Here is a 26,371-nt window from a genome sequence, read left to right on the forward strand (position 1 = left end):
TCTCATGATATAATGGTATTGTTTTGAGGACAGTCAACTTCAGAAGCTCTAATGATCTCAGCTTCATGTTGATGTTAAATAGTTTGGGAAATAAGATTTATCTCTGTGGTATCCCACAAGTTGGGTCTCAAGGGGCAAGCACTTCCTTCCTTTCTGACAGGTAGGAATGGAAGCATCACAGTGTGATGCTCATATTCTCAGTTTTGGCAGGCAGTGTATAATGTTACTATTCTAAATAGTGACAAAGACAATCAAGAAGTCAAGGAGAATAAACAGGATTAAAAACCCACTGTCTATTCCTCTCAACAAAAGATGGTTCACTGGCACAATTAAAGCAGTTTTCAAAACAAAGACTGACGCCAGAAATCTTTACTTGATGCTTACTGCAAAGCTTAATTGATATAGCATGCCTTTTATATAATTGGAAAGAGTACTCTGAAATAGTGTTGGTTCCTGGTGAGCAATTCCCCACCTGCAATAAAGATAAAATTATTTGGGATCTGATTTTGGAGTTTGATTTCATAAGTCAATCATAAAAATCAGCAACAATTTTACCTCCTGGAGATAATTAACTTTGGAGTAACTAGAAAAATGACAGAATATAATAATGAATAAACTGCAGTGATTGTCTGGTTATACATAAATTCTCTTTCTCTCTTTCTCAGTCTGAACCAGAGGGATTTTCTCACTTCCATTTATATGTGTGTGCTGCCTTCCTTGTCAGATGGAAGAAGGAGATCTTAGAGGAAAGAGACTTTCAAGTAAGTGAAGTAGCCTTTGTTTTCAGGAAAAGAAATAAGCAGACGACTTCCTTGAAACTGTTTCAGATGATTTTATTTATTGAATTTATAGATTGCTTTTCACCGCAAACGTGGTTTACAGCAGCAATAAAAAGCATAACATAACAAAAAAAACCACACGGAAACAATGCAGCTGGTAAAACTAGTAGCACTAGAATAATACATAGTGTACTATGCAGAGCAGACTCAGCCAGCTCCTACAAAAGCTTGGGGAAGAGATGAGTTCTTAGTAGGCAGTTTGGCCATCTGTGCTTCCAAGGAGAGAGAATTGCACAGCTGAAATGCAGTACTGAAACCAGATTGTAATGGATCCACATAATTGGCTCCATCCTAGTACACTTGAAGCTGTGCTGTCACCACCCTCCCAAACACCTTGCCCAGGAAATGGGATATTGGCAATTTGATGGTAGCTCAGGTTCCAGGGAGGACTTCTTAAGAACCACTGCCTCTTTCAAGGCAGCTGGGACTATTTCCTCCAGAAAAGAGACATTCACCACTGCGATGAGGGACAGTAATCGAGGGAGTATGCATTTTATACGGTTTGTGTGACTGTGTTGCTGGCAGGCTTGTTTCGTTGTCGGAGTACCGACTCGGCTTATTCCAGGTGAAAAGAGCAATGACCACTTTGCTATCTGATACAAAGCTGGCTCATCTGGCCCACTGGAGTTTTGCAGAAAGATAAGAGGGATGTGCCCTGTCTCACATATGTGATCAAGGGCTGTTGGGTTACCTTCACTGTCATAAATCTTGCCTGCATGCATTGTACATACAGAGGTAATTTGGAGTGGCTCTTGGTCTCATGGAACTTCAGACACATGCTATGTTTCAGCCAGCCGGTCACATGGTCACTTTAATTCCCCCTCCCCTTTTGAAAATTATTTCTGGGACATAGACACCTGAACTTTAGGGGGTTCATCTTTAGATCTAAGCTGATCAATCAAAATGTCCCGAGTTTTCGGCTTCAATAAAATATGCTCTTGTGAACTTGCCACTTAGTGAAGCAGTGGCCAACATAAAGCTGCTATTATAACTTAAGCTGAGGCCAGAAAGAGCCGTATATCACTCACATTAATAAAGGTAAGTCTAGGCATATGTTAGTGTGGTTCAGAAACCACACTTCCTTCAATTTCAGCCATTATACCGTTCTACATAGAATTAATATGTCGAGTCGTTTGTTCTCATTGTATTTTAATGCTGAATAAGTTAAATTTCATGCACAATTATTTTATCTCCTGGCACCGTCAAGCATTTGCATCTATTTTTCTTCAGTCCTGTGAAAATCTCAAATGTCCCAGCTTTAGCTAAAGAAATGAACAATAAGTCAACGTCAAAGTCATGGGGGTGAATATGAAGAGAGTCATCATTTAGTACTGTGATCAATTAAGCATAGACAATGTAAATTAATGAATTTTACATCTTGCACACAAATCACGAGACAGGTTGTACTGCACTTAGAAATGTTCAACATTTATCTACATTAAATCTACCTTTTCAGAAACTTAAATAGAATTGACACAAATGTTCAGTAGTGAAGGAGGGGAATATTCTGATTTAAACATCCAGTCTATTTAACCCAGTATAGCTATAACATGCCATTCCCATGACAATCTCCAGCTAAGATGAGATCATGGGATGGGATTGCCTAAGACATTCTGACCCTAGGACAGTGGCTACAATTAGCAGAATCACTTTTCTTACAGCCTACTATGATGCCAAATTTTAGTTTAGGCTCTAATATAGCAAGTCGTGTGTGTGTGTGTGTGTGTGAGAGAGAGAGAGAGAGAGAGAGAGAGAGAGAGAGAAGTGGTGTTCTTATCAATCTACCTCAAGAAAAAAAATGATAGCAATAAGGAGATATCCTAGGTTTTTTTATGAACTGGATGTGGTTGTGGTCCTAGAAGAATCAGGAATGTAGTTCGGGGTGTTTCTGGAACTGGAGAGACTCCTAGAACCACTTGCGGTGTCTTTTTTCAAGAATGTGCCTTTTACCAACTTTTATGCTCTCCGACCTCTAGGAAATGACAATCTGGCTTGTGAGTTCTTGTGGATTCAAACAGCTTTTTATTTTCTGCTTTTGATATATTACATGTATCCGACGTTACACTTCTGTTGATCCTATTCATTTTATTTTGTAATTCATCGTGAAACTCAGAATCAATGTTTACTAGGATGTACATCTTTATTTGTTTAAAAACTTGGCAGAATGTTCTAGGCAAACTTTGCTCATGCATTAACCTTACAATCACTTTATTTGAAGTAAGTTTAACCTGCAACATCTAGAAAATGATTTTATTGTTGCGTTAGCAGAGTTGCCCTCTTTCTTCTCCTTTTGCACCTCTGTGTTTGCTTTCAGAGAAGATGCAAAAACAGCATTAATGTTTTATTATATTAGCTTCTATTTTATCAACACTTTCAGAGAGTGGAACTTGCTTTCCAGACCAATTAAATGGGCTCACTTAAAAGATTGTCTTATATGTCAGCATTTACGGTATACAAGTCCTATATGGAGCTGCCCAAGCATAAAGCTGAATGGTTATTCTCTAAGCCAGTATATATAAAAACTGGTATAAAGGCCTGCCAAGAACTGATTGGATGTATTTTATCGATTTGTTTAAATGCTGCCATTATTATTCACTTCAGGCAGGTACCTAATTAGATAATCACTGTAACATAGCAACCTAAGAAGCATATCAGCAACATATCACTTCACTTTGTCTCTGAAGAGCTGCAATTATAGCAGTTTCAGGGTCGAAAGGTGGCCTGAAAGAAAACAAAGGATTGAAAAGGACAAAGTTGTATAGGCTAATCTGCACCTAAGGGCTTTGAGGATCATTCCACTAACACTAGCTTATGCAACATTTCATTTTCGAGCCTACTCTATTCTGTGGAGTCTCTGATCCTAACATTTTAATCCCATAAAGCATAAGTTTAGTGTGTAATGCCATCTTTCTGCAGTGTTCAGCAGTTTAATAAAATGCAGATTCCAATAGACTCTCTTTGAAACTTGAATATTTCTAATATGATTAGGTCGGGGCTATTAACCTTGTAATGTCATTGGTCAGCTCTTGGTATCTGCCCCAGGAATGCTTTTTGAATTCTTGAAATAGCGAAACGCATAATGAAGTGCATACTAACCAAAGGGTTTTGTCTCCATTAATGATTTTATTTTAATTGAGGCAGCGTGTTTAATATGGGCTAATGTCCCTTATGTGATTGTATTTGCCCAAGGATTTCCTTGTGGTATTTGAAAGAACTGATGCAGGATAAAAAGTCTAGGCACTGACAATAAAAAGTGAATACCAAATCAAAGTCTTGGAAGAAAGTCTGAGGAGACAAAGAATATGGTTTGCTTTGGTCTTAGCTCTAGAGCTGATTTTAAAAAAACAAAACAAAACCAACCCAATTTCTCAGTTACTTTCATTAGGATGTTTCCAAGAGATGGCAGCATTCAGGCCATTTAGTGCTCAGCTGTTAAACATTTTGCTCAATTGAACACTGATAACTCTTCGCTCAGGGAAAGAAAATCCCATGCACTTGTATTTTGAATCTGTCACTAGAAAGCACATGCACAATTCCATGTTGATTGGTTCTGCTGTGTTGTGAAATGTTAAATAGTTTTGTAGCAGTAAACCCTGTCAGGGTATGGATCCTAGCAGATCAGAGTCCTAATAACTTGACAGTTCCAACTGTTACCAGTCTTGATCAGTTGCCCTGTTAAATACAAATATGCGAATTGTAGTTTTCAGGCAAATTACTACCTCTTGTTGGATAACTTGTGGGTCAGATTAGGTTTTAACAGCAACAGTTAAGGAAAGATAAGGACCATTCTTGAAATCCCTATTTATACAGGCTTTTTCAAGGGGGTTGTAGCCTAGCACAGTCACCTACTTCTAGGGAAGAACGGTGGTAGCCTCCTTCTCGCTTTTCCCAGGCTGTGTGATGACAGTGTGCCTCTTCCATTCAGTAGAGACAGAGCAAGGGTTTCTGCCTCCTCTTGCTGAAAGGCTGCTCATCTGCCCAACAGCCTGAATATCTGTTTCAGGGGCACCTCCACCTTTTGAAATCAATACTTTAAATAGAAGTCTCAAAGTTCAAGAATGTCATATGAATGCCTAGAAAATTCTGTCTGCAAAAACTCAAGCTAGGAAGCGGTTAAATAAACTCGATGAAAATGACCAATTTCTGGCTACAAAATCCTGTTGTATCTTAAGAGTTCTGTGCTGTTGACTGAATGTATTGAGTTTGGACTTTTGGGATGGGAACTAAGTGCCTCCGTAGAGCCCCATGACACTTGGATTTGAGTCATGAACCAGAATGTTGCTCTTGGATGATGGTAAAAATTGAAATGAAACAGCAGTTCAGAAGTATCCAGTAAGCAGTGTTGGTTCAAAAAACGCAAGCGCACACGCATCGAAAACTCGATTCTCTGTCTGTTTAAAATGTATGATGATTAGAAAACATTATTTCATTTGAAGACATTGATGCTACTTCAGACAAATGAAGATGATCAAACTTGTCTAAACACGATGCTACAAAGCTCAGGGAAGCAAAATAAAATTACGTTGAACTATTATCTTCAGCGTATTTTCAAACATGTAAGTTCTGAATTGTTCAACAAAGGTGGAATATTTATTACACATTTTAAGAACGGGATTTTTCCTGATATTGGTATATATCCACTGATAGAAGTCTGTGAGCCGGCAGAGGATGCTGTTAGCAGAAAGCATGAGAAACGGTTTTCACTACTTCCCCCTTCCCTCTGCAGTCACTTGTGCATCCCCCCCCCCCAAAAAAAATAATCTGCTCAAGAGTGTTTGGGGACCTTTGGAATAACATAGTACTCATAGAATCATAGAGTTGGAATAGACCACAAGGGCCATCGAGTCCAACCCCCTGCCAAGCAGGAAACACCATCAGAGCACTCCTGACATATGGTTGTCAAGCCTCTGCTTAAAGACCTCCAAAGTAGGAGACTCCACCACACTCCTTGGCAGCAAATTCCACTGTCGAACAGCTCTTACTGTCAGGAAGTTCTTCCTTATGTTTAGGTGGAATCTTCTTTCTTGTCGTTTGGATCCATTGCTCCGTGTCCGCTTCTCTGGAGCAGCAGAAAACAACCTTTCTCCCTCCTCTATGTGACATCCTTTTATATATTTGAACATGGCTATCATATCACCCCTTAACCTCCTCTTCTCCAGGCTAAACATGCCCAGCTCCCTTAGCCGTTCCTCATAAGGCATCATTTCCAGGCCTTTGACCATTTTGGTTGCCCTCCTCTGGACACGTTCCAGTTTGTCAGTGTCCTTCTTGAACTGTGGTGCCCAGAACTGGACACAGTACTCCAGGTGAGGTCTGACCAGAGCAGAATACAGTGGCACTATTACTTCCCTTGATCTAGATGCTATACTCCTATTGATGCAGCCCAGAATTGCATTGGCTTTTTTAGCTGCCGCGTCACACTGTTGGCTCATGTCAAGTTTGTGGTCAACCAAGACTCCTAGATCCTTTTCACATGTACTGCTCTCAAGCTAGGTGTCACCCATCTTGTATTTGTGCCTCTCATTTTTTTTGCCCAAGTGCAATACTTTACATTTCTCCCTGTTAAAGTTCATCTTGTTTGTTTTGGCCCAGTTCTCTAATCTGTCAAGGTCGTTTTGAAGTGTGATCCTGTCCTCTGGGGTGTTAGCCACCCCTCCCAGTTTGGTGTCATCTGCAAATTTGATCAGGATGCCCTTGAGTCCATCATCCAAGTCGTTGATAAAGATGTTGAATAAGACCTCACTTCTCCTTCTTCCTGTGCCTAGTCCTTTGAACTCTCTCCTGCCTCCATTTCTATCATGATATTTGCTAATTTTGTTACAGGGCCATTTCCCATTCCTAATTTGGTCACATTCCCAAGGTAAAGCTGAGAGGTACTGAGATCACTGAGCTAGCTTCATGTCTGGCTGAGGTTTTCAGCCCTGATCTCCCAGGTCCTAGAGTGGTGGGACCTGGCGAGAGTGGTGCATGCTCTGGTTATCTCCCGCTTGGACTACTGCAATGCACTCTACGTGGGGCTACCTTTGAAGGTGACTCGGAAACTACAACTAATCCAGAATGCGGCAGCTAGACTGGTGACTGGGAGCGGCCGCCGAGACCATATAACACCGGTCTTGAAAGACCTGCATTGGCTCCCAGTACGTTTCCGAGCACAATTCAAAGTGTTGGTGCTGACCTTTAAAGCCCTAAACGGCCTCGGTCCAGTATACCTGAAGGAGCGTCTCCACCCCCATCATTCTGCCCGGACGCTGAGGTCCAGCGCCGAGGGCCTTCTGGCGGTTCCCTCATTGCGAGAAGCAAAGCTACAGGGAACCAGGCAGAGGGCCTTCTCGGTAGTGGCGCCCGCCCTGTGGAACACCCTTCCAGCAGATGTCAAGGCGATAAACAACTACCTGACATTCAGGAGACATCTTAAGGCAGCCCTGTTCAGGGAAGTTTTTAACGTGTGATATTTTATTGTATTTTTGGTTTTTATGGAAGCCGCCCAGAGTGGCTGGGGAGGCCCAGCCAGATGGGCGGGGTATAAATAATAAATTATTATTATTATTATTATTATTATTATCCTAGTGCAACCTTCCAGGCCAGCTGCTTTCACAAAGTATCTCCATAGCTCACAGCCAGATTTAGTTGAGGCAGTTGATCCTTTACTGTGTATAAAACACTTCAAACATTTATGAATGCACAACTTTACCCCAGAAACGATGTGATTTTTTCCACATTCGTATGTTGTTGTTAGATTTGAGCTTTTTCAAAAAGAAAATACCGTATTTTTTGCACCATAACACTCACTTTTTTCCTCCTAGAAAGTAAGGGGAAATGTCTGTGCGTGTTATGGAGGGAATGCCTACGGGTGGCATGCCTACGGATTTTCCTCCTCTAAAAACTATGTGCGTGTTATGTTCGGGTGCGTGTTATAGAGCGAAAAATACGGTAGCTCCTTCCTAAAACTATTTTCTCGGTACTGTATTTCTTTTAAGGTCCTGCTTTCCTTCTTTGTCCTGTTGGTATTCCCTGCGCCGCTTGTCTATTCTCCAATAAAATAATCGGATCATTCCTTATTAAATCTGTATGCTTTGCTTGCATTGGGATAGGCTGTATCCTGAACAGGTTTACATTCATAGTTGAGCACTGGTACATGCTACTTACAAAGGACATTGCATAGCCTTCACTGAAATATGTTAGGTTACACTCATCTTAGACCAAGGATAGGGAGCCTGTGCCCTTGCCAGATGTTGCATAACTGTATCTCTTATACTCTGTGACTATTGGCCTTGGTGACTTGGGCTGATGGGAGTTGGAGTCCATTAGCGCCTCAGTTCACCACCTCATCTTATGCCGTCTTCTTGCTCCATATGCTTGGGAATTGGATAGTGTGTGTGTGTAAATTCATATGTAAATTGCAATTTTGATCAGTATTCCATATAGATTTTCTTTACAAATGTAAAAAGAGAAGAAAGTCTGATCATTTAATGTGTTTATAGAAGCCAGAGCATAAAAACAAATTGAGCCTCACAGCAACTAATAAAACAACCATCCTATTACAGAGAAAGCCAAGATGTACTAAAATGTGCAAATTTCAGAAGGAGTTTGTAAAACTAAAATAGGAAGGTATTTACTGTACCTCCCTATTTGCTGTGGTAATAGTCATTTGTGCCAGCATACTGAGGGGAAATTAGTACTACTATAAACATGGGTCTAATTTAGAGAATGGCCCCAGTGACCTGAAAATATTTAATTTGGCCAACTTCATGAATTTAAAGTAGTTCATTTAATAAATTGGGAGCAATTGCAGTGATTAAAAAGCATGAATTCAGCAAGGAATTACATATTATTGTACAGTGGGATATATTTTTGCCCACGCTGAATTATTGCAGTATTTCAGCTACAAAATGGAAACTTGCTTTTTACATCAAGGTTTAAAAAGTGTGTGCGTGTGATAATTGTATAAAGAAGAAGAAGAGTTTGGATTTGATATCCCGCCTTTCACTCCCCTTCAGGAGTCTCAAAGCGGCTAACATTCTCCTTTCCCTTCCTCCCCCACAACAAACACTCTGTGAGGTGAGTGGGGCTGAGAGACTTCAAAGAAGTGTGACTAGCCCAAGGTCACCCAGCAGCTGCATGTGGAAGAGCGGAGACGCGAACCCAGTTCCCCAGATTACGAGGCTACCGCTCTTAACCACTACACCACACTGGCTCTCAAATCTGTGTTAAAATCTGTGTTATCACTTCCCCCATGGCCATGACCCCATGTTGTAGCCATAACAGTATATGGTCATTCTCCGCTGCAATAGCAAACTCTTCTGAGTGTCTATAGGCCAAACTACACAGGTGTCATTGCCTGCTTGGCTCCACCAGCAACCGAATTTGGCAGCCCCAGGCACAAGAGGAGGAGGAGGAGGAGGACCAGATGACAGAGTAGAAATCAGCCACTCAGGAATGGCGATCCTCCCCTTGTGACTCTAAATGTCAGAGAGGAGGAAACAGATCTGCCAGTTCTCTCCATCATCCGTCCTGCAGAGTGCACAACCTGGTCGGGGAGGGAGGAAGGACTTGGACCAGCCAGAGGAAGAAGAGGTGTCAGAACTGGACTCAGGTGGGTAGGAAACAGTCTCGTTGCTGAGGACCAGATGCCACATTTGTAGGTGGGATCAGATGCACTTTCCATGAGAGAGTGGGTGTACGCATCCACAGTAGGATGACATCGTTAGAGTCCTGGATGTGAGCCCACCCTGACCCTTCTTTAAAAGCTTGGCAGAAGGGACACCTCAACTGCTGGGACCTCACTGTATCTTCCATTGACCTTCTCAACTGGCACGGAGAGTTGAGTGAGCTTTGTCCTATTGCAATAGCTATAATAAACGCTGGGCCCCTAAGTCTGGATGCTGGACTTCTTTGGCTTTTCAAAAAGTGGTTGTTCCTCCACCTGGGTAACGAACAAGGTGGTGCAGAGGTGAATTCTTACCACAGTTAGGAACCTCCTGCCTTGCTCATGCGCCTTGAAAGCATGACTTCTGGGCCTTGGGCTTGCTGTTGAGCCGGTACCACTGTTAGCCCAACTAAAGATCTCTTCCTTACTTGTGAGTGAAAGTCACTGCTGTTGCATATTGTGACAAGAGCTGGACAAGAAGGTAAAATGCAGGAGTGCGTTTCGTGTGCTTTCCTAAACGCCCAACACAGACCTCAGTTATGACTCGGTTAGAGAGGGAACCTTCCACTGGTGCCAATTTGATGTCTGCTTTTCTGCATAACACCTGCATCTTCTGCAAGAAAGAAAACCATATCCAAAAGGAGCATGGAAACTGCTTATCAGCCTTCTGAGGCTGCTATCAGCGATGCTAAACGTGTTGCGGTTATCAAAGCATTCATTCAGGTTCATGTTATCATGTTTCTTTTTAGAAGTTCCCATGCCAGCATGCTGTTTGCTGCATATGTGATAAATTTCAGTAAGTGAAGTCACTGTTGTGCGGCTGCTATTTATTTAACTTATTTAATTCAGTATCTTGAAGTGCTCTCACAGTAGAAACCTCAAAAATAAAAACTACTACCGTATTTACTCGAGTCGAATGCGCCATCAAATCTGATGTGAATCCTAATTTTTGCAGTGTAATTTGGCAAAAAAAAGTGCACATTAGAAATCCCCCAGCCTTACTGACCACCTCAAACTATCTTGTCTTACGGGAGGGGCTGGCTCCTTTTTTACAGTCCCCGCCCTGCCACCCCTCTGACCCACAGCCTCCTTCACCGCGTGGGCACACTGAGGACTGGCCACGTGACTGGCATGCTTGGGCTGCCCAAGCTCAGTTGTCCACCCCAAATGCAGCCCATCAGCCTCCTGGCCTCCTCTCATCCGGATTCACCAGTTGCGCAGCCCTCAGCTCCGACTAGTCTGGCTGGGTGGCAGCTGTGCGCGAGGTGGCGAGGCACGTGAACTGAGCAGCACAGTGGTGCTGCGGCCCGGCCAGAGGAGCGGAATGGAGCAGCGTGCCCCCAGCCCAGTGACGGCCAGCTGGGAGGGTGCACCTGGCCCCGCACTGCCGCTTTGCACCCGGGGGTACCGTATTTACTCGAATGTAATGCTCCATCGAATCTAATGCACACCTTAATGTTCGCAACATACTGTATTTTTCACTCTGTAAGATGCACCAGACCACAAGACACACCTAGTTTTTTAGAGGAGGAAAACAAGAAAAAAATATTCTGAATCTCAGAAGCCAGAACAGCAAGAGGGATCACTGCGCAGTGAAAGCAGCAATCCCTCTTGCTGTTCTGGCCTCTGGGATAGTTGTGCAGCCTGCATTCGCCCCGTAAGACGCACACACATTTCCCCTTACTTTTTAGGAGGGAAAAAGTGAGTTATAGAGCAAAAAATACGGTAATTTGGCAAAAAATGAGATGTGCATTAGACTCGAGTAAATACGGTAAAAACCATTTCATTTTTTTAAAAAAAACAGAAAAGCGGCTTCTTAAATAAAAGCCATTTCAAATCCAAGACAGATACAGGCTGGGATAAAAATGTGCACCCTTGTTGAAAAAGGACGGTGCTGAAAAGACACCAGAGGTGGCATGTAATGGGGATGCTGGAACGTATTGGCATACTGTGCACCTACCAGACTATTGTTGTACAGTCTTCCATCAGCCTCTTCCACTGTGTCAGATGGCCTCTGTTGTTAATGTTCTCATCAACCTTTGTTCTGTGACGAGTTCTGTCCAGAATCTGTCAATCCGGTGGATGGAGTGAAGACTGTTTGATATGGATTGATTACGAAGCCAGTCATGGATTGAATGGAACAGCTGCATCACCTGCAAGTACATAGCTGGCGCACTGAGCACATCCAGTAACTGCAAAATAGTTAAGCGTGTGACTTCAGTTACATGTAGGTTCCAGTTACCAATACATTTAGCATGAATGTGCTTCTGCTATCTCAATGCTAAATCTATAGACAAGCAGCTTTCGTTTTTAGCTTATATCAGTCTTTGCATTTCTATAGTTCTGGCTGAACATGGTTTAGTGCTGTATTTTCTCTCTCTTTCAAAATACATGCAAATAGATGTTGTAGGGTCCTAATGTATTGTTGTTCTGCATTTTCAGTAAGTAGGTCAGATTATACCTTAGTCTTTGGATGCTCGCATTATGTCTCATCTGCTATGCAGTCTTCCCTGAAATTGATCAAGGCTTCTTTCAGTCTCTGCTTGGCTGTGGAAATGCGGCCGAGTCGTCGCTGCAGATTCTTCTCAAAGCTGCCACTCTAGCTCTGTCTTACCTTCCCTCTTCTCTCATTTGTTTCACAGCCGCAACACCTCCTCTAGGACAAAAATAAAAATAAATAAATTGCAGTCTGCTCCTTCAGGAGAAAAGTGCAGTTGAATCCCTGCAGTCGTCACAAATAAAATGAATGATTCACAGATACGGCAGGGAGGAAGTTAGGAAACTAAGGGTGGAAGGAGGAGTTTATTGCACCCAGAAAGGGTTCCATAAAGAAATGGGTGTGCAGCTGATTGTATCCAGGAGGTAAAAAGGAGGTATAAAGAAAAAGGAGGGAGTCACTTTCTGATATCATGTCAGGCAGAAGGGAAGGGATCTAGACTTGTATTAGTATACTTGTTACCATTCAGCTGAGAGATGATTTCTGCATGCTGTATTACCAGAACAATAACAGAAGCTAAGATATGACTGGGACATGGGTGGGGCTGTGGTCTAAACCACAGAGCTTAGGGCAGGGGTAGGCAACCACGGACGGTCTGGGAATCAGCGTGTTTTTACATGAGTAGAATGTGTCCTTTTGTTTAAAATGCATCTCTGGGTTATTTGTGGGGCATAGGAATTCGTTCATATTTTTCCCCCCAAAATATACTCCGGCCCACCACATGGTGGACCGGCCCATGGCTGAAAAAAGGTTGCTGACCCCTGGCCTAGGGCATGCCACTCAGAAGGTTGGCAGTTCAAATCCCTGCGACAGGGTGACCTCCCGTTGCTCGGTCCCTGCTCCTGCCAAGCTAGCAGTTCGAAAGCATGTCAAAGTGCAAGTAGATAAATAGGTACCACTCTGGCGGGAAGGTAAACAGTGTTTCTGTGCGCTGCTCTGGTTCGCAAGAAGCAGCTTAGTCATGCTGGCCACATGACCCGGAAGCTGTCTGCGGATAAATGCCGGCTCCCTCGGCCTATAGAGTGAGAGTCGTCTGCAACTGGACTTAATGGTCAGGGTTCCCTTTACCCTTTAAGATATGACTACACTCGGCGAAACTAAAGGTTCTACAAAAACAAGGCTTATACCTTCTTGAAAGCTGAAGCCATGTACAGCATATCCAAAATTTTGCTTCTTACATGTCATGTGTTTTTGTGTTTTTATATTGTCAATCGCAGTATGAAAACATAATTAATAGAAACAAACAAAATTTTCTTTTCAAACCGAAATTTAACATTCTGTGGCAACTGAGCATGCACAGATCTCATTGGCCTTTTGGCAGGGGGATTCCCCACTCCCCAGATTCTGTTATTTATTTATTTTTTCTTCTGCCAACCTTGGAGTTCCTCCAAGCATACCGAGCAAAAATTTACCCCCATTCCTGTCAGCTCTCACCACCTGAGTTTACCTTTAGAGGAAGTTGTGTTTTTTTGGGGTGGTTCCCCCCCCCCCCCCCAGTTTGCACAAGCATGGAGTCCAGCATATCACAGCAAGGTTTCACAACTCTCAGTTGTGGCATAATATAAAAACAAGAAAAAGAAGAAGAAGAAAATGGCTGCGCTGGTTCCCTTGTTTTTTACACGGACATCTAAGGCTGGAGCTAGGTTAAATTAAAGTTAAGCCATTTCAGGGCATTTGATCACATTTAACTGGCTCATCTTTTCAAGCAGTAAAGGTCAGCTTCTGTTTGTGCTCTAACTGTCCGATAATCTGTGAAAACCACTTTTGTGTGCATTTATTGTTCAGTAACCACATAAGGCAAGTTGCCATGTAACTGAGTTCTTGGCATTTTGTGACAAATATATGAAGTTTGGGCATGGCCCTGAGCAATGGGCTCTTGTTTCAACATGTTTGATCTCTGCAAACGTTAAGTTTAAAGTTAACATTAAAGTTAAGGTGTGTGTTGGGTGGCTTGCAGGGAGAGGTGGTGTAGCAAAGGGTTAGCACATACTATCTCTGCGGCATCCACTCATTCACACAATAGGCCACCACATGCTTTGAAATCTACAAGTTTTGAGTTTTCGGGTGAATCAGATCAGGGTCTTCTGAGAGTTAAAATGTTGCTCTCTCTGGGGGAAATCCTGAACTCATGTAGCACAGTGAGAATTTGGAGTGTGGGAATCTGTTGGCCACCCTCTACAAACTTTGAATAGCTAAACATAAAAATATATAATTCCTAGGTGCCAGTCAAAAACTTTCCTCTACACCCATGCCTTTGGCTTTAGCTATTCTATAGCCTTTTAGAAGTGGGTGAGATGTTCTTAAGGTATATCCACCCCACCCCCACCCCCCCGGCTGGTTTTAATGTATCTATATGGGACTTTTTGGTTGTTTGGTTGTAAGTCGCTTTGGGTTGCCTTGGGCAAGATAAGGCAACAAACACATTTAATAAAAAACAACAATAATTTGGAGGCACCCCCCCAGGTTTACCTGTAGAATATGTAAGGTCTATGTTAGAATATAGTGCATGGGGAGGGAGTCAGTGATTGCTAGCCATGGAAGGCAATTTTCCATTCTCAGGAAGCTCATAGGGAACCTTTTTTTAGGGGAGAGGGGTTTAGTCCTTTTTTTTCCAGCAAGGGCACAATAGGGTTAGCACCCCTCCTCATCCATCACAGTCTCCTTCGTCCTCCTCCCCCTACAACTGCTATTCAGTTGTTGTTTTTAAGCCATATATCATTAACTGAGAATTGCAATTGCACCAGTTCAAAGAACATCACATCTAACATAGCCCTATGAGCTGCCTGAGTTTAGAGCAGCACTTTTCAACTGCTGATATTTGTACCACTGCTTGAAGAGCATTGACATAGGCATTTGCCTCCTGCATTTCTCCATAAGTCTCAGGTTTGGGAGCGCCTCAGGACTCCTGAAAGTGGCAAGAGCATGACTTATATAGTGATGCAGTGGGGAGTTCTCTCTGAAGGCAAGAATTTTGTCTGTGTTGGGAACGCTTAACTGATTCTGTTACACTCAACACAGAGAAACAACAAGAAGTATCCACTGTATTTGAAGGAGATAAAACCAGGGACGGGGGTGGCGCTGTAGTGTAAACCACTGAGCCTTGGGCTTGCCGATCAGAAGGTGAAGCCTCTTCACTGGAGCTCACAGGATATCAATGCCTATGTTCTACCATTGAGCTCAAGGCCTAGTTTCTTCCAAGATCTACTTTTAGTTGCAATAATAAAAATTAGTAAGCATTCCAGATTTCCAGGAATTATTTCAAAAACTCAATTGCGTTCTTGCTGTGTAAAAAGGATGAAAAGCCGGGAAAAAATTAGAAAAACCAGTTTTCCCATAAGGCCTGGAAACACAACTTTATGTAGCTGCTTTTTGGCTAGGAAACGATTTCTATAAAGTCTGTCTTAACATTAATACCCCATTCCTGTACCTATTATTCTCACTAAGGCCTATGAAACTCTTGTATAATCCTTGAGAGATTTGTTAAACTTGAATTGGCTCTAGCTGAAATCTCAAATAAGAATACCGAGAGGCAAGTGTTGTTTGTCCGGACACGTAGTTTATCTTCTACATTTCTGCACTTGATTTGACCGTGATGAAAGCTTCATCATAAAGTAATGCAGTAACAGCATCAGTGTGGCAGAATACCAGCATGAGTAACCAGCGTGACGCAGCAGGCATACAATTGGGCTTGCCAACTCTCTACTGCAACCAGCCCACCTCCGCAGCACGTACAAAAATAAATGAGGTGGTGGTATGTTTGGATTGGCTCCAGCTATTCAAAATGGGCTGAATTCATGCTCCACTGATGATTCAGGCATGTTACCTTGTCTCTCTCATGTCTTGCTCAATATGTGCCATGGATATTTCTTCGCCAGTAAGTGATGCGTCACCGCTGATCACTAAATGAACTGCGCAGTTAAAATAATCTAGCACTTTTCTTCTTCATTATTTCATTTTGTTTCCAGAGATTCCCTTCAGAGATAGTGCACTTTGCCAATGATTTTGAGCGCTCCCCCTTGCTTGAGCCTTAGCAAGTGTGCACACAAACACATTTTTAAATGCACAGGCGTCCCTTTGGCAAAAAAAGGAGAAAGCTTTTAAGGGGGTGGGAAGCAAACTAGAAAATGCTGTATGTAAAATTCCTCCTGGTAGTTAGTTTTTAAAATAATGACTTTCCAGATTTTTTTAAGCAGAAAATTACTGGCTATTCAAAACTGAATTGAACAGTTCTGTTCCCAGTTACTTGGAAATCAGCCTGTGTTGGTTTCTAATGGCAAGAATAATTGGTTCAGTGTTCAGACTTGGATGTCTGTATACACAAGACACTCTTTAGATCATACTTCTCTGCACTGTGCTGTCTAGCAGCTGCATACCTCACAGTAAGGCAACAATAGGCTCATTTTCACTAGTGTTAAACCAATCTAGGCTAAGTGCATGAGACAGTTGTATGCAGTATCGTTTGTACTTCTTTGCAGCTGGACATGATGGAAGTAGTTTCCCTGTCTTTTATATATACTGTATATTTTTATTACTCTCTTGCCAGGCATAGTGGCAGGACCCTAAAACCAATGCTGCAGAATCCAGTGACAAATTGTGCAAGCTTACAAAGACATACCGTCCATCATTGGTCTGATGAATATAGGGATGGTCTATTTGATGATGATGATTATTTATTTATACCCCACCCATCTGATTGGGCTGCCCCAGCCACTCTGGGTGGCTTCCAACACATATAAGAACATAATAAAACATTAAACATTAAAAAAAACCTTCCCTATACAGGGCTGTCTTCCAATGTCTTTTAAAGTTTGTATAGTAACTTATCTCCTTGGCTCGGTGTGTGTGTGTGTGTGTGTGTGTGTGTGTGTGTGTGTGTGTCACATAACGCCATATCCTCCAATGAAAATAAGGGATGTCTTAAAGAAAAGTGGGACTTTCCAGGATCAGATCCAAAACTGGAATGGCTTCTGTAAATCAGGGCTCTGAACAAAGGACTATTGATAGGGCTGGGCGATACCTGCTTTTCAACATCGTGATATATCACCAGCTAAACATCACAATAAACTGATATATTGCAAGGTCTGAAATAAGGGTGGATCTGTGTAGAGGCATTGGCTGGCTTCAGGGTTTTTCCCAAATCATGATTTTTGCATAGTGTGCACGCGCACAGACACACACCAGGATCTGTGAAATATTGCCAGGTCAAAAATGATGAAATTGCTATCATGATATGCACTTCAAACCAGTTTTGGATGATATATTGATATATCGCCCAGCCCTATTGATAGCAGGTAGGAACAAATGAGTTTTGCTTGGAATTTATGGGGAAAGAGCTTGACAGTCTTCACTCTGCTCACTGGAATCTTTCTGAGATTCACTCTTTTCAAAACCCTTTGCAAGTACACTTTTAATCCTATTTGAGCACCTCTCTCTAACTTGAAGGTTCTGACCTTTAATATGTAATGAACCTGTAACCTCAAGGGGCGTGTTTAGCTCCCTCCTTTTCTCTACTTTTCCATCTGGCTTTTTATGATAACTGAGAGAGTTCTATGCCCCAGTTTATACTCTCACTGTTGTTACATTGCGGTTTATATTGACTTTTATTATTGTGATTTCATTGTTTGCATTTTAAGGGTATGGTTGTCACCATGGAGTCTTTTGACCAAAAAGCAGCATAAAGAATAACCTCTCTAAAAACAGCATGCTGAAAAATGGGTTTTCAAAGGTATGGCCAATCAGTGTTTGTACCACGTTACCATTTCATACAGTGTGACAGAGTTCCTAAACGCTTCTGGGAGATAAGATACACACTTTTTTCTTTTTTTAAAAAAATTGTATTCTGCTTCCCAAGACACAACAGTCCTGTCTGGACACCTAATTATATTGAAATCATTTTTAGATGTCTTTACACATTTTAACAGTTTTATCCTGATATGCTTGCTGTCCTGGGCCCCTTTGGGAGGAAGGACGGAATACAAATTGAATTGAATGAATGAACGAACGAACGAACGAACAACCATACACACATCCCAGAATAAAAACTAAATTCAAAGCAGAAGTTTAAAAACACAAAGAACATATTCAGGGAGCAAAACCCCCATCTCCCTTCTGGTCCTCTTGTAAGCTTTATAAAGTATAAGCCAGCTGATTCGAAGGGCTTTCCTAGATCTGTTTGCCATGCTTTGCAAGTCCTGGCATTCATCTGATTGTGCAGGGAAACATGGTCCATATGGACAACTTGTGACAATGGATGATTGTCAGATGGGCGACCCCACACCCCTGTCAAGCTTGGTTCACAGAGGAAGTGGGGAGGTAAGCTGGGTCCACTTCTGCACTGCTTGTACAGAGGGAGTTCCATGAGGGCTGGTTTAGGTTATAGATAATGTGATTTGTTCATGCGTGCTAGGCACGCTAAATTACTGCTTTGCGTGGGCAGAAGCAAAGTCTCCTGTAAACCTTGGCTGGGGTTGACAGCTGCACTCACAAAAACCTGGAAAGAGGCGGTACAAGCCTCCTGCAAGCCGCAGCTGTGTTTGTGTGTGTGTGGCATGTTACATCACTGCAGGACAGCTCAGTTGGTAAAGCATGAAACCCTTAATCTCAGGGCCCTGGGTTCAAGCCCTATGTTGGGCAAAAAGATTCCTGCATTGCAGAGAATTGAATGAGATTACTCTTGTGGGCCCTTCCAACTCGTACCATTCTATGATACTATTACTACATATTTGAAGCTTACGTAGGCAGGAGAGAGATTATTTTGGCAGCTCAGGAATTTGAAAGTTTCCAAGTGATTCCTGTCAAACCAGCAGCAGGGATGGGGTGAGATTCAGATGGCCTTGGAAATAAGCCAGACCATATTCCAAAGACCCATAAGTGATTCAGGTCATCTCCAAGCCACTATAATGCTCTGCTCATGCTCCTCTCCAACATGTGCTATTTCGCTTCCAGAGCATACTTCTATAACTCATGGTTGGGATACAGTATGGAGATTTCTACTGCACACTAAAGTATAGGATTGCAATCTTCTCTTCATTCATCTCTGAAAATTCTAAATGCTTTTATAAACCCAAATCATATACAGTGGTGCCTCGCAAGACAAAATTAATCCGTTCCACGAGTCTCTTCGTCTTGCGGTTTTTTCGTCTTGCGAAGCAACCCTATTAGCGGCTTAGCGGTTTAGCGGCTATTAAAGGCTTAGCGGATTAGCAGCTAAAAGGCTATTAGCGGCTTAGCGGCTTAGAAAAAGGGGGGGAAAGCGGGGGGAAATCGGAACACTCGCAAGACGTTTTCATCTTGCAAAGCAAGCCCATAGGGAAAATCGTCTTGCGAAGCAGCTCAAAAATGGAAAACCCTTTCGTCTAGCGGGTTTTCCGTCTTGCGAGACATTCGTCTTGCGGGGCTCCACTGTATGTTTTACAAGACGGTCAGATGAAATTGCTGACCTATAACTTTCTATCAGGGCAGCTTAGTTAGTTTCAGAACATCTTCCCCCCATACATTGTGGTGAGTGCATTCATTTTTGTAAGTGCCGCAGAAGAACTACGTGGTGCATTTTCCCCAATTTCAATATAAAAAGGCCCTTTAGGAAAAGCAGGGGATAATCTAAATAGTGCTGTATGAACAATTTAGTTGACCTGCCCGACTTAAATAGCCAAGCAATCGTTTTGTTTAGTTGGTAATTCAAGGCTGTCACTGGAGATGCCTCACTTGAAATAAAATTGTTTTCTTTTCTTGTTTCTTTCTTGGGTAGAAACTGAATAACAATGTCAATTATTGTCTTTATCAGTATGTAGCCCCCAGAGAAAATGAAAATCACAGGAGCCCTGTATACTTAGCTACACAATTCAATCAAAGCTGCTGATAAGAGGGCAAATAGAAACAAAAGAAAGAAAAAAGCTTTTGGAGTATGAAATGGATAATATGCATTGAGGTGATGGATGCCTTTCTTTGCAGACAAGCTGATGGAAGAGGAACTATTTTCTTTTCTTCCTTTTTTGCATCTAGCCCCTTATGGCTGGCTAAATGCTGGCGCATGTAGATTTTGCTATCTTACAACAAAACTGTCAGACTGCTACAGCTGGATTGAAAATAAGCAGAATTATAAATGTGTGTTGCTTTGTTATTAGGTTGTAAACAAATTAGATTTCGAATTCCTTCCAGAAATGGAGTTTTAAACAGATTGTCTATTGTTGTAAGCTCTGGTTGACTCTTGCAGGTGTAACAAAATGGAATGATCTTTCCACAGAATAGCTAATTACTTCATGTCTCTGGGCACATGGGTAAAAGAGGCCTATGCATTTTTGTAGAAATCCACTCCCTACTACCCCCAAAATAATAATAATAATAATAATAATAATAATAATAATAATAATAATAATAAAAAAAAATTAATTATTTATAACCCTAACCCTAACCACTATGGGCGGCTTCCAGAAGAATATTAAATACAATGATTCATCCAGTATTAAAAGCTTCCCTAAACAGGGCTGCCTTCAGATGTCTTCTAAAAGTCCAATAGTTGTTTATTTCTTTGACATCTTATGGGAGGGTGTTCCACAGGGCGGGTGCCACCACCAAGAAGGCCCTCTGCCTGATTCCCTGTACTTTCCCTTCTTGAAGTGAGGGAACTGCCAGAAGGCCCTCAGCGCTGGACCTCAGTTTCCGGGCTGAACGATGGGGGTGGAGACACTCCTTCAGGTATACTGGGATGAGGCCATTTAGGGCTTTCAAGGTCAGCACCAACGCTTTGAATTGTGCCCAGAAACGTACTGGGAGCAAGTAGGGCTTTCAGGACCGGTCTTATGTGGTCTCGGCGGCCACTCCCAATCACCAGTCTAGCTGCCGCATTGGAGGACTGCGTTAGGCATAGGGAATATGTTCATGGCTGCATAAACTTTCTTTTTCTGCCTTCTGCCATGGTCAACACAATCATGTCATGTATTCTGCTTGTCATCACTAGAACTGTTTAAGCCTTAGAGATGTCATCAGGATGGTTGGTGTACTGATCAGCTGTCCGAAGTGATGCCTACACTCCATTTTCTTTCCAGATCACTGAGATCTGTTCAGCATTTAATGAACCTTTGATCAGCATGGGGGGCTTTTTAATTTCGGTATTTTTGTGGCTTGCTGTGGCAACCTCCTTTGGGTTCCATTGACCTCTTTGAAATATGCTGGATTCCTTTCAGTTACTCTGTCCAGCACTCATTCCACAGTTGTAAGAAATCAATCCTTTAATGTGGTCAAACCATTACACCCCAGCTTCACCCCAAGTTACAATACATAATCTCCTATATCCCTCTGTGCAGTTTTACTGAAGCCTAAACCAAGATTTTGTGTCCCAAAGGATGTCTAATCACGTTTCCATGCTGTTCGTGGGTGCTATGCTATCGCTGTTACATTAAATGACCTGTATGGGTATATTGGATTCTTAATTTCTCAGTAACCGAAATACATACCATATTTTTCGCTCTATAAGACACACCAGACCACAAGACGCACCTAGTTTTTGGAGGAGGAAAACAAGAAAAAAAATATTCTGAATCCCAGAAGCCAGAACATTCTTTCACTGCGCAGCGATCCCTCTTGCTGTTCTGGCTTCTGTGATAGCTGCGCAGCCTGCATTCGCTCCATAAGATGCACACACATTTCCCCTTACTTTTTAGGAGGGAAAAAGTGAGTCTTATAGAGCAAGAAATACGGTATTTCACCCTTACTCGGCACCATGTTTCGTTGAAAGCTAAGTTCAGCTTTACCTCCACTCCTTTTTAAATGTTACTAGTCCAGATCTGTTCAAAACAAAAACAGTTGAATAGAGAGCTGTTGTCAGGCCAGCCATTGTGTTAGAGAAAGAGACAAAGACAGAAATGCCTGAATGGTCTAGCATAAATGTGGGGTCCTTGAAATGGTTATGAATCTTCATTTGGGGCTGTGAAGTTTCATGGTCAGGACCTGGATACCTCCCTATACCTGCAGGTGTCAGGGCATTTACAACATAAAATCACAATACAGTGGTACCTCAGGTTACATACGCTTCAGGTTACAGACACTTCAGGTTACAGACTCCGCTAACCCATAAATAGTACCTTGGGTTAAGAACTTTGCTTCAGGAGGAGAACAGAAATCGTGCTCCGGCGGCACGGCGGCAGCAGGAGGCCCCATTAGCTAAAGTGGTGCTTCAGGTTAAGAACAGTTTCAGGTTAAGAACGGACCTCCGGAACGAATTAAGTACTTAGCCCGAGGTACCACTGTATAAAAAGGGACCACAAGCCGGAATCTTTTGCCCAACATAGGGCTTCAACCCATGACCCATGATCTCATGCTCCATATTCCGCCTTTCCATCTAAAGAGCTCAAGGTGGCATACATATTTCTCTTCCCTATTTTATTCTTACCATGACCTTGTGAGGCAGATGCAGCTGAGACACAGTGCGTTGCCCCAAGGCCACATAGTGAGGGTCATGGCCGAGTGGAGATTTGAACTCTGAGCTCCCAGGTTATAGTCCAGCACTCTGACCGCTACTCCACTCTGGCTTCCTATAATGGTAGAGAATCTTGTTGGTTTCCTACCCTGTCAGGTAACAGGAAACCTATTAGGCCTCTGTAATTAGGATTCGTAATCTGGTGAACCGGGTTCGATTCCCCGCTCCTCCACCTGCAGCTGCTGGGTGACCTTGGGCTAGTCACACTTCTCTGAAGTCTCAGCCTCACTCACCTCACAGAGTGTTTGTTGTGGGGGAAAGGAGATTGTTAGCCGCTTTGAGACTCCTTAGGGTAGTGATAAAGCGGAATATCAAATCCAAACTCCTCCTCCTCTTCTGTGTAATTTCGTGAACCCAGTACTACCATGCTTGCAAAGATATACGAACAAACATTCTTTATTTCAGTCCAAAGACCCACAAAAAACAGTTTTGAAAGCAAAATACAGCAGGAATACCGAGAAAACATTCAAAGGCAGTCGCTATGTTTTATCCAGAGCATGTTGATTTCTAACTCTTACTACCTCCGAAAGAAATTTTGTCACGGCCAGGGTAATGTCATTTGTCTTGTCTTTGAGAATGTACATTTCCCCCATGTGACTTGACTAGGCTTTTCTGGCAATGCTCTTGCAAGACTTTTGCTAAGAATGGGGAGTGAAGATAAAAAAAAATTCTGCAGATGGATTCCTATTAGATAAAATGGAGATCCATCTAAGATTATTTTTCAAAATACATTGCACGGTGCCCTGAAAATATGCAGCTTTGTATGTGATTTGACGTATAAAAAGGGAGAAGAAGAAAAAAACACCACCCGTCCAATTGTTAGCTTATTTTCTGCATCCTTTCATGAAACTGCTTCCCCTGGAAAATATGAAATTAATCACATGGAAATTATATCTCCCTATGTTATCAAAAGATTAATGGAAGATTGTTCTGTCAAAGTGTCACCTTTTCAGTTTCATCTTGTTGAAAACTGTCATCCCTAGTTGACCAATTTTAAATGCTGGCAGTGGAGTCCAATATAACTATCACTTATTTTCTATTTTTAGAGGCTGGTTCTTCCAGAACTTGACAAGGTTTCTCTCTCCCCCCCCCCCCGACTAATAACAGAATTGTCAAAGAATTCAGCTATATAAGACGACATTTGCTGATTCGTTCAGGGTTGAAGCATGGTATGTTTCTGGATCCACATCTGTGAGATCAGAGATAATTTCGAGGGAGATGAATAAAAGAAGTCATACCACACTGTTCCAGCTTTGAATATTGAAATGTTCTCAGGGTGGTGACATTTTAAAAGGCATTGCAGGTGTGCTACATAAAAACAGGAAAAATAGTTTTTGTGTGAAAGCGAAGTATCGCCATTCAATCTGATGCAATGGCATAGAAAATTTGGTTTTTACGATATGTTCTGCATGTGTGTGTCACATATCTGCTTTAAGATCTAGCTATTCTCATTGGTGTGTGGACTGACCTTTTTTGTCTAAACACAGTTTAATCTTTTCTATGAATCATGCTTGTGTTCTGTTTGATCTATTGGTTGAAAGGTCAGGGAATGTGAAAGAAAGGTTAAAAATAAGATAAGAATGCTCCTTTTATAGGCAATTGGCTTGCAAGAAACTCGCAGACTCCATTGAAGGATCTAAAAATATAGGGAGGAAAAATAATCCCTGAATTTTTGGTCTTTCTAGTTGTCATCAAGAAAAGTAAGAAAGTTCAGCATTAAATCAGACTACCAAGATTTAATAAGCTGGATCTTGAGTCATTCAGCATATATTGATTGTTTTCTTGTAAGCAGTAAATGGAGAGGGGAATTAGACCTGTTAAACGACCAGGTGGAGTTCGTAAGTGACACTGATTTATGGCATATCTAGAATGTGTGGCTCCAGATTCGCCCAATTCAACTTACCATTGGCATTTTGAAGTATTTCATGAATATACATTGGATTTCCACTGAAAGCTTTTTACACACACATTTATAGATCTATACCCATTGTTACTGCTAGTATCCTATAGTGTTAAAGAGCCCAGCAACAACATTTTAATATTAAATTATAGGTGCAATGTGTATAATATTTACCATAGTGCTGATGTGTCCAATGTCCTAAATAATGTGTACATTCCTGTTATTTCCATGAGCTATGAAGGGCCAGAATCAGCTTTCCATAGCTCATGAGATTACTAGCTGGTTCCTATTCCACCTGCCGTCGAACTCCAAAAGAGCATAAGTGGTGTGTTTTGAGCAACTAACGCAGAATCAAAGCTGTGAAGAAATGCCAAACTGTAATAATTTTAACAATAGAATGATAGACTTGTTTATTCAAAGGCACAGGAAGACAAAGGTAAATAGAGCCCATACTCTCACTTCCACCACATGTAATAGGAACATTTGTGCATGTTTCATGCTGTTCTATTGAGCTGAAAGGATAATAGGAATGTGGTCTATGGCTCTCAGGGACTGGACTAAGGAGGAATGGTGGAGACCGCCACCCCCTCCTCTTCAACCTTTCAGGAAGACAATACAGTGGTGCCCCGCAAGACGAATGCCTCGCAAGACGGAAAACCCGCTAGACGAAAGGGTTTTCCATTTTTGAGCTGCTTCGCAAGACGATTTTCCCTATGGGCTTGCTTTGCAGGACGAAAACGTCTTGCGAGTGTTCCGATTTTTTTCCACTCCCCCCCCTTTTTCTAAGCCGCTAAGCTGCTAATAGCCTTTTAGCCGCTAATCCGCTAAGCCTTTAATAGCCACTAAGCCTTTAATAGCTGCTAAACCGCTAATAGCGCTAATCCGCTAAGCCGCTAATAGGGTTGTTTCACAAAATGAAAAAAACGCTAGACGAAGAGACTCGCGGAACGGATTAATTTCGTCTTGCGAGGCACCACTGTATAGGTTTACAACAGTGGTTTGCAGAAGGTCACCGTAAGGGGGCTGGTGCTGTGAGGACTGAGAAGGGAAGGGGGTGGTGGAGCTTACTTAAAGCAACTCTCAGAGAGGCAGCATTTCTAAGCCTCTTTCTGTGAATATTGCATAAAAGACTTGGTAAGAGCTTCTTGTCTATCGGTTACTGGCAGCCCACTGTGGGGAGGGAGGACCGGATTCCCGGAAGCCAGACACTGGCTGCATCATGAAATGTAGACTACATGGTTGAAATTAGGGATGGATAAACTAGTTTTTCTGACCTACCTTCTTTTCATAGGTGTTCACTTATAAATCCATTATAAATCACATTAATTGTGTATTCTTTAATGAGACATGGACATTGCATTTAAATATGTGTATTTGAATTTGTTTAGCTTGAAAGGATTTTAAAACACATTTTGATGCATTTTTGAAGCAAGAAAGGTGTTGGAAAATTCAGACAAGTGTGAAATCCAATGGTTGTCTTTCCAATCCAAACATTAGTGCAGGATCTCTGGATCAGGTCAGTTCATATTGGAATTTCCAAAGCTCAAACATGTCTGTGGTTTTTCTGGCTCTTGAGTTGCAGCGGTCATAGAATCATAGAATTCTAAAGTTAGAAGGGAACCCTGAGGATAATCTAGTCCAACCCTCTGCAGTGCAACTGTTCCATCCCGGGATTGAACTTGCAGACTTGGCATCGCCAACACCATGCTCTAACCAACTAAAAGGACCCACTCATCTGTTATTTTCAAGCCTTTTGGATGGGAAATGGTTGCAGAAATAAGCTCTGGGAAATACAAACACAATTAAAATTGAGATAAAGTATCTTATACCTCTTAATAAGTATCTCGACCTTTGCCCCATCTGCACTATACATTTAAAGCAGTATCATTCACTTTAAACAGCTCCAAAGAATCCTGGGAACTGTAATCGTTGCTTGAACTCATTACTTGAATATTCCTATTTTGTAGCAGCTATGCACGCTGAAGGGTTAATATGATGGCTATGTGTTTGCCAA

General features: G+C 42.1%; 1 protein-coding gene across 1 annotated transcript in view; it reads left to right on the forward strand.

The window, feature by feature from the left end:
- Positions 1 to 26,371, forward strand: part of TBC1D22A (TBC1 domain family member 22A) — a 117,747-nt gene that overhangs the window by 87,106 nt on the left and 4,270 nt on the right. Inside the window, exon 12 of the mRNA XM_082239707.1 lies at positions 666 to 761. Coding sequence (XP_082095833.1) covers positions 666 to 761 — 96 coding nt within the window. The remainder of the gene's footprint in view (positions 1 to 665; positions 762 to 26,371) is intronic.

The sequence above is a fragment of the Podarcis vaucheri genome (genome assembly GCF_965113315.1).
Source record: "Podarcis vaucheri genome assembly, chromosome: 10".
Taxonomy (NCBI): Eukaryota; Metazoa; Chordata; class Lepidosauria; order Squamata; family Lacertidae; genus Podarcis; species Podarcis vaucheri.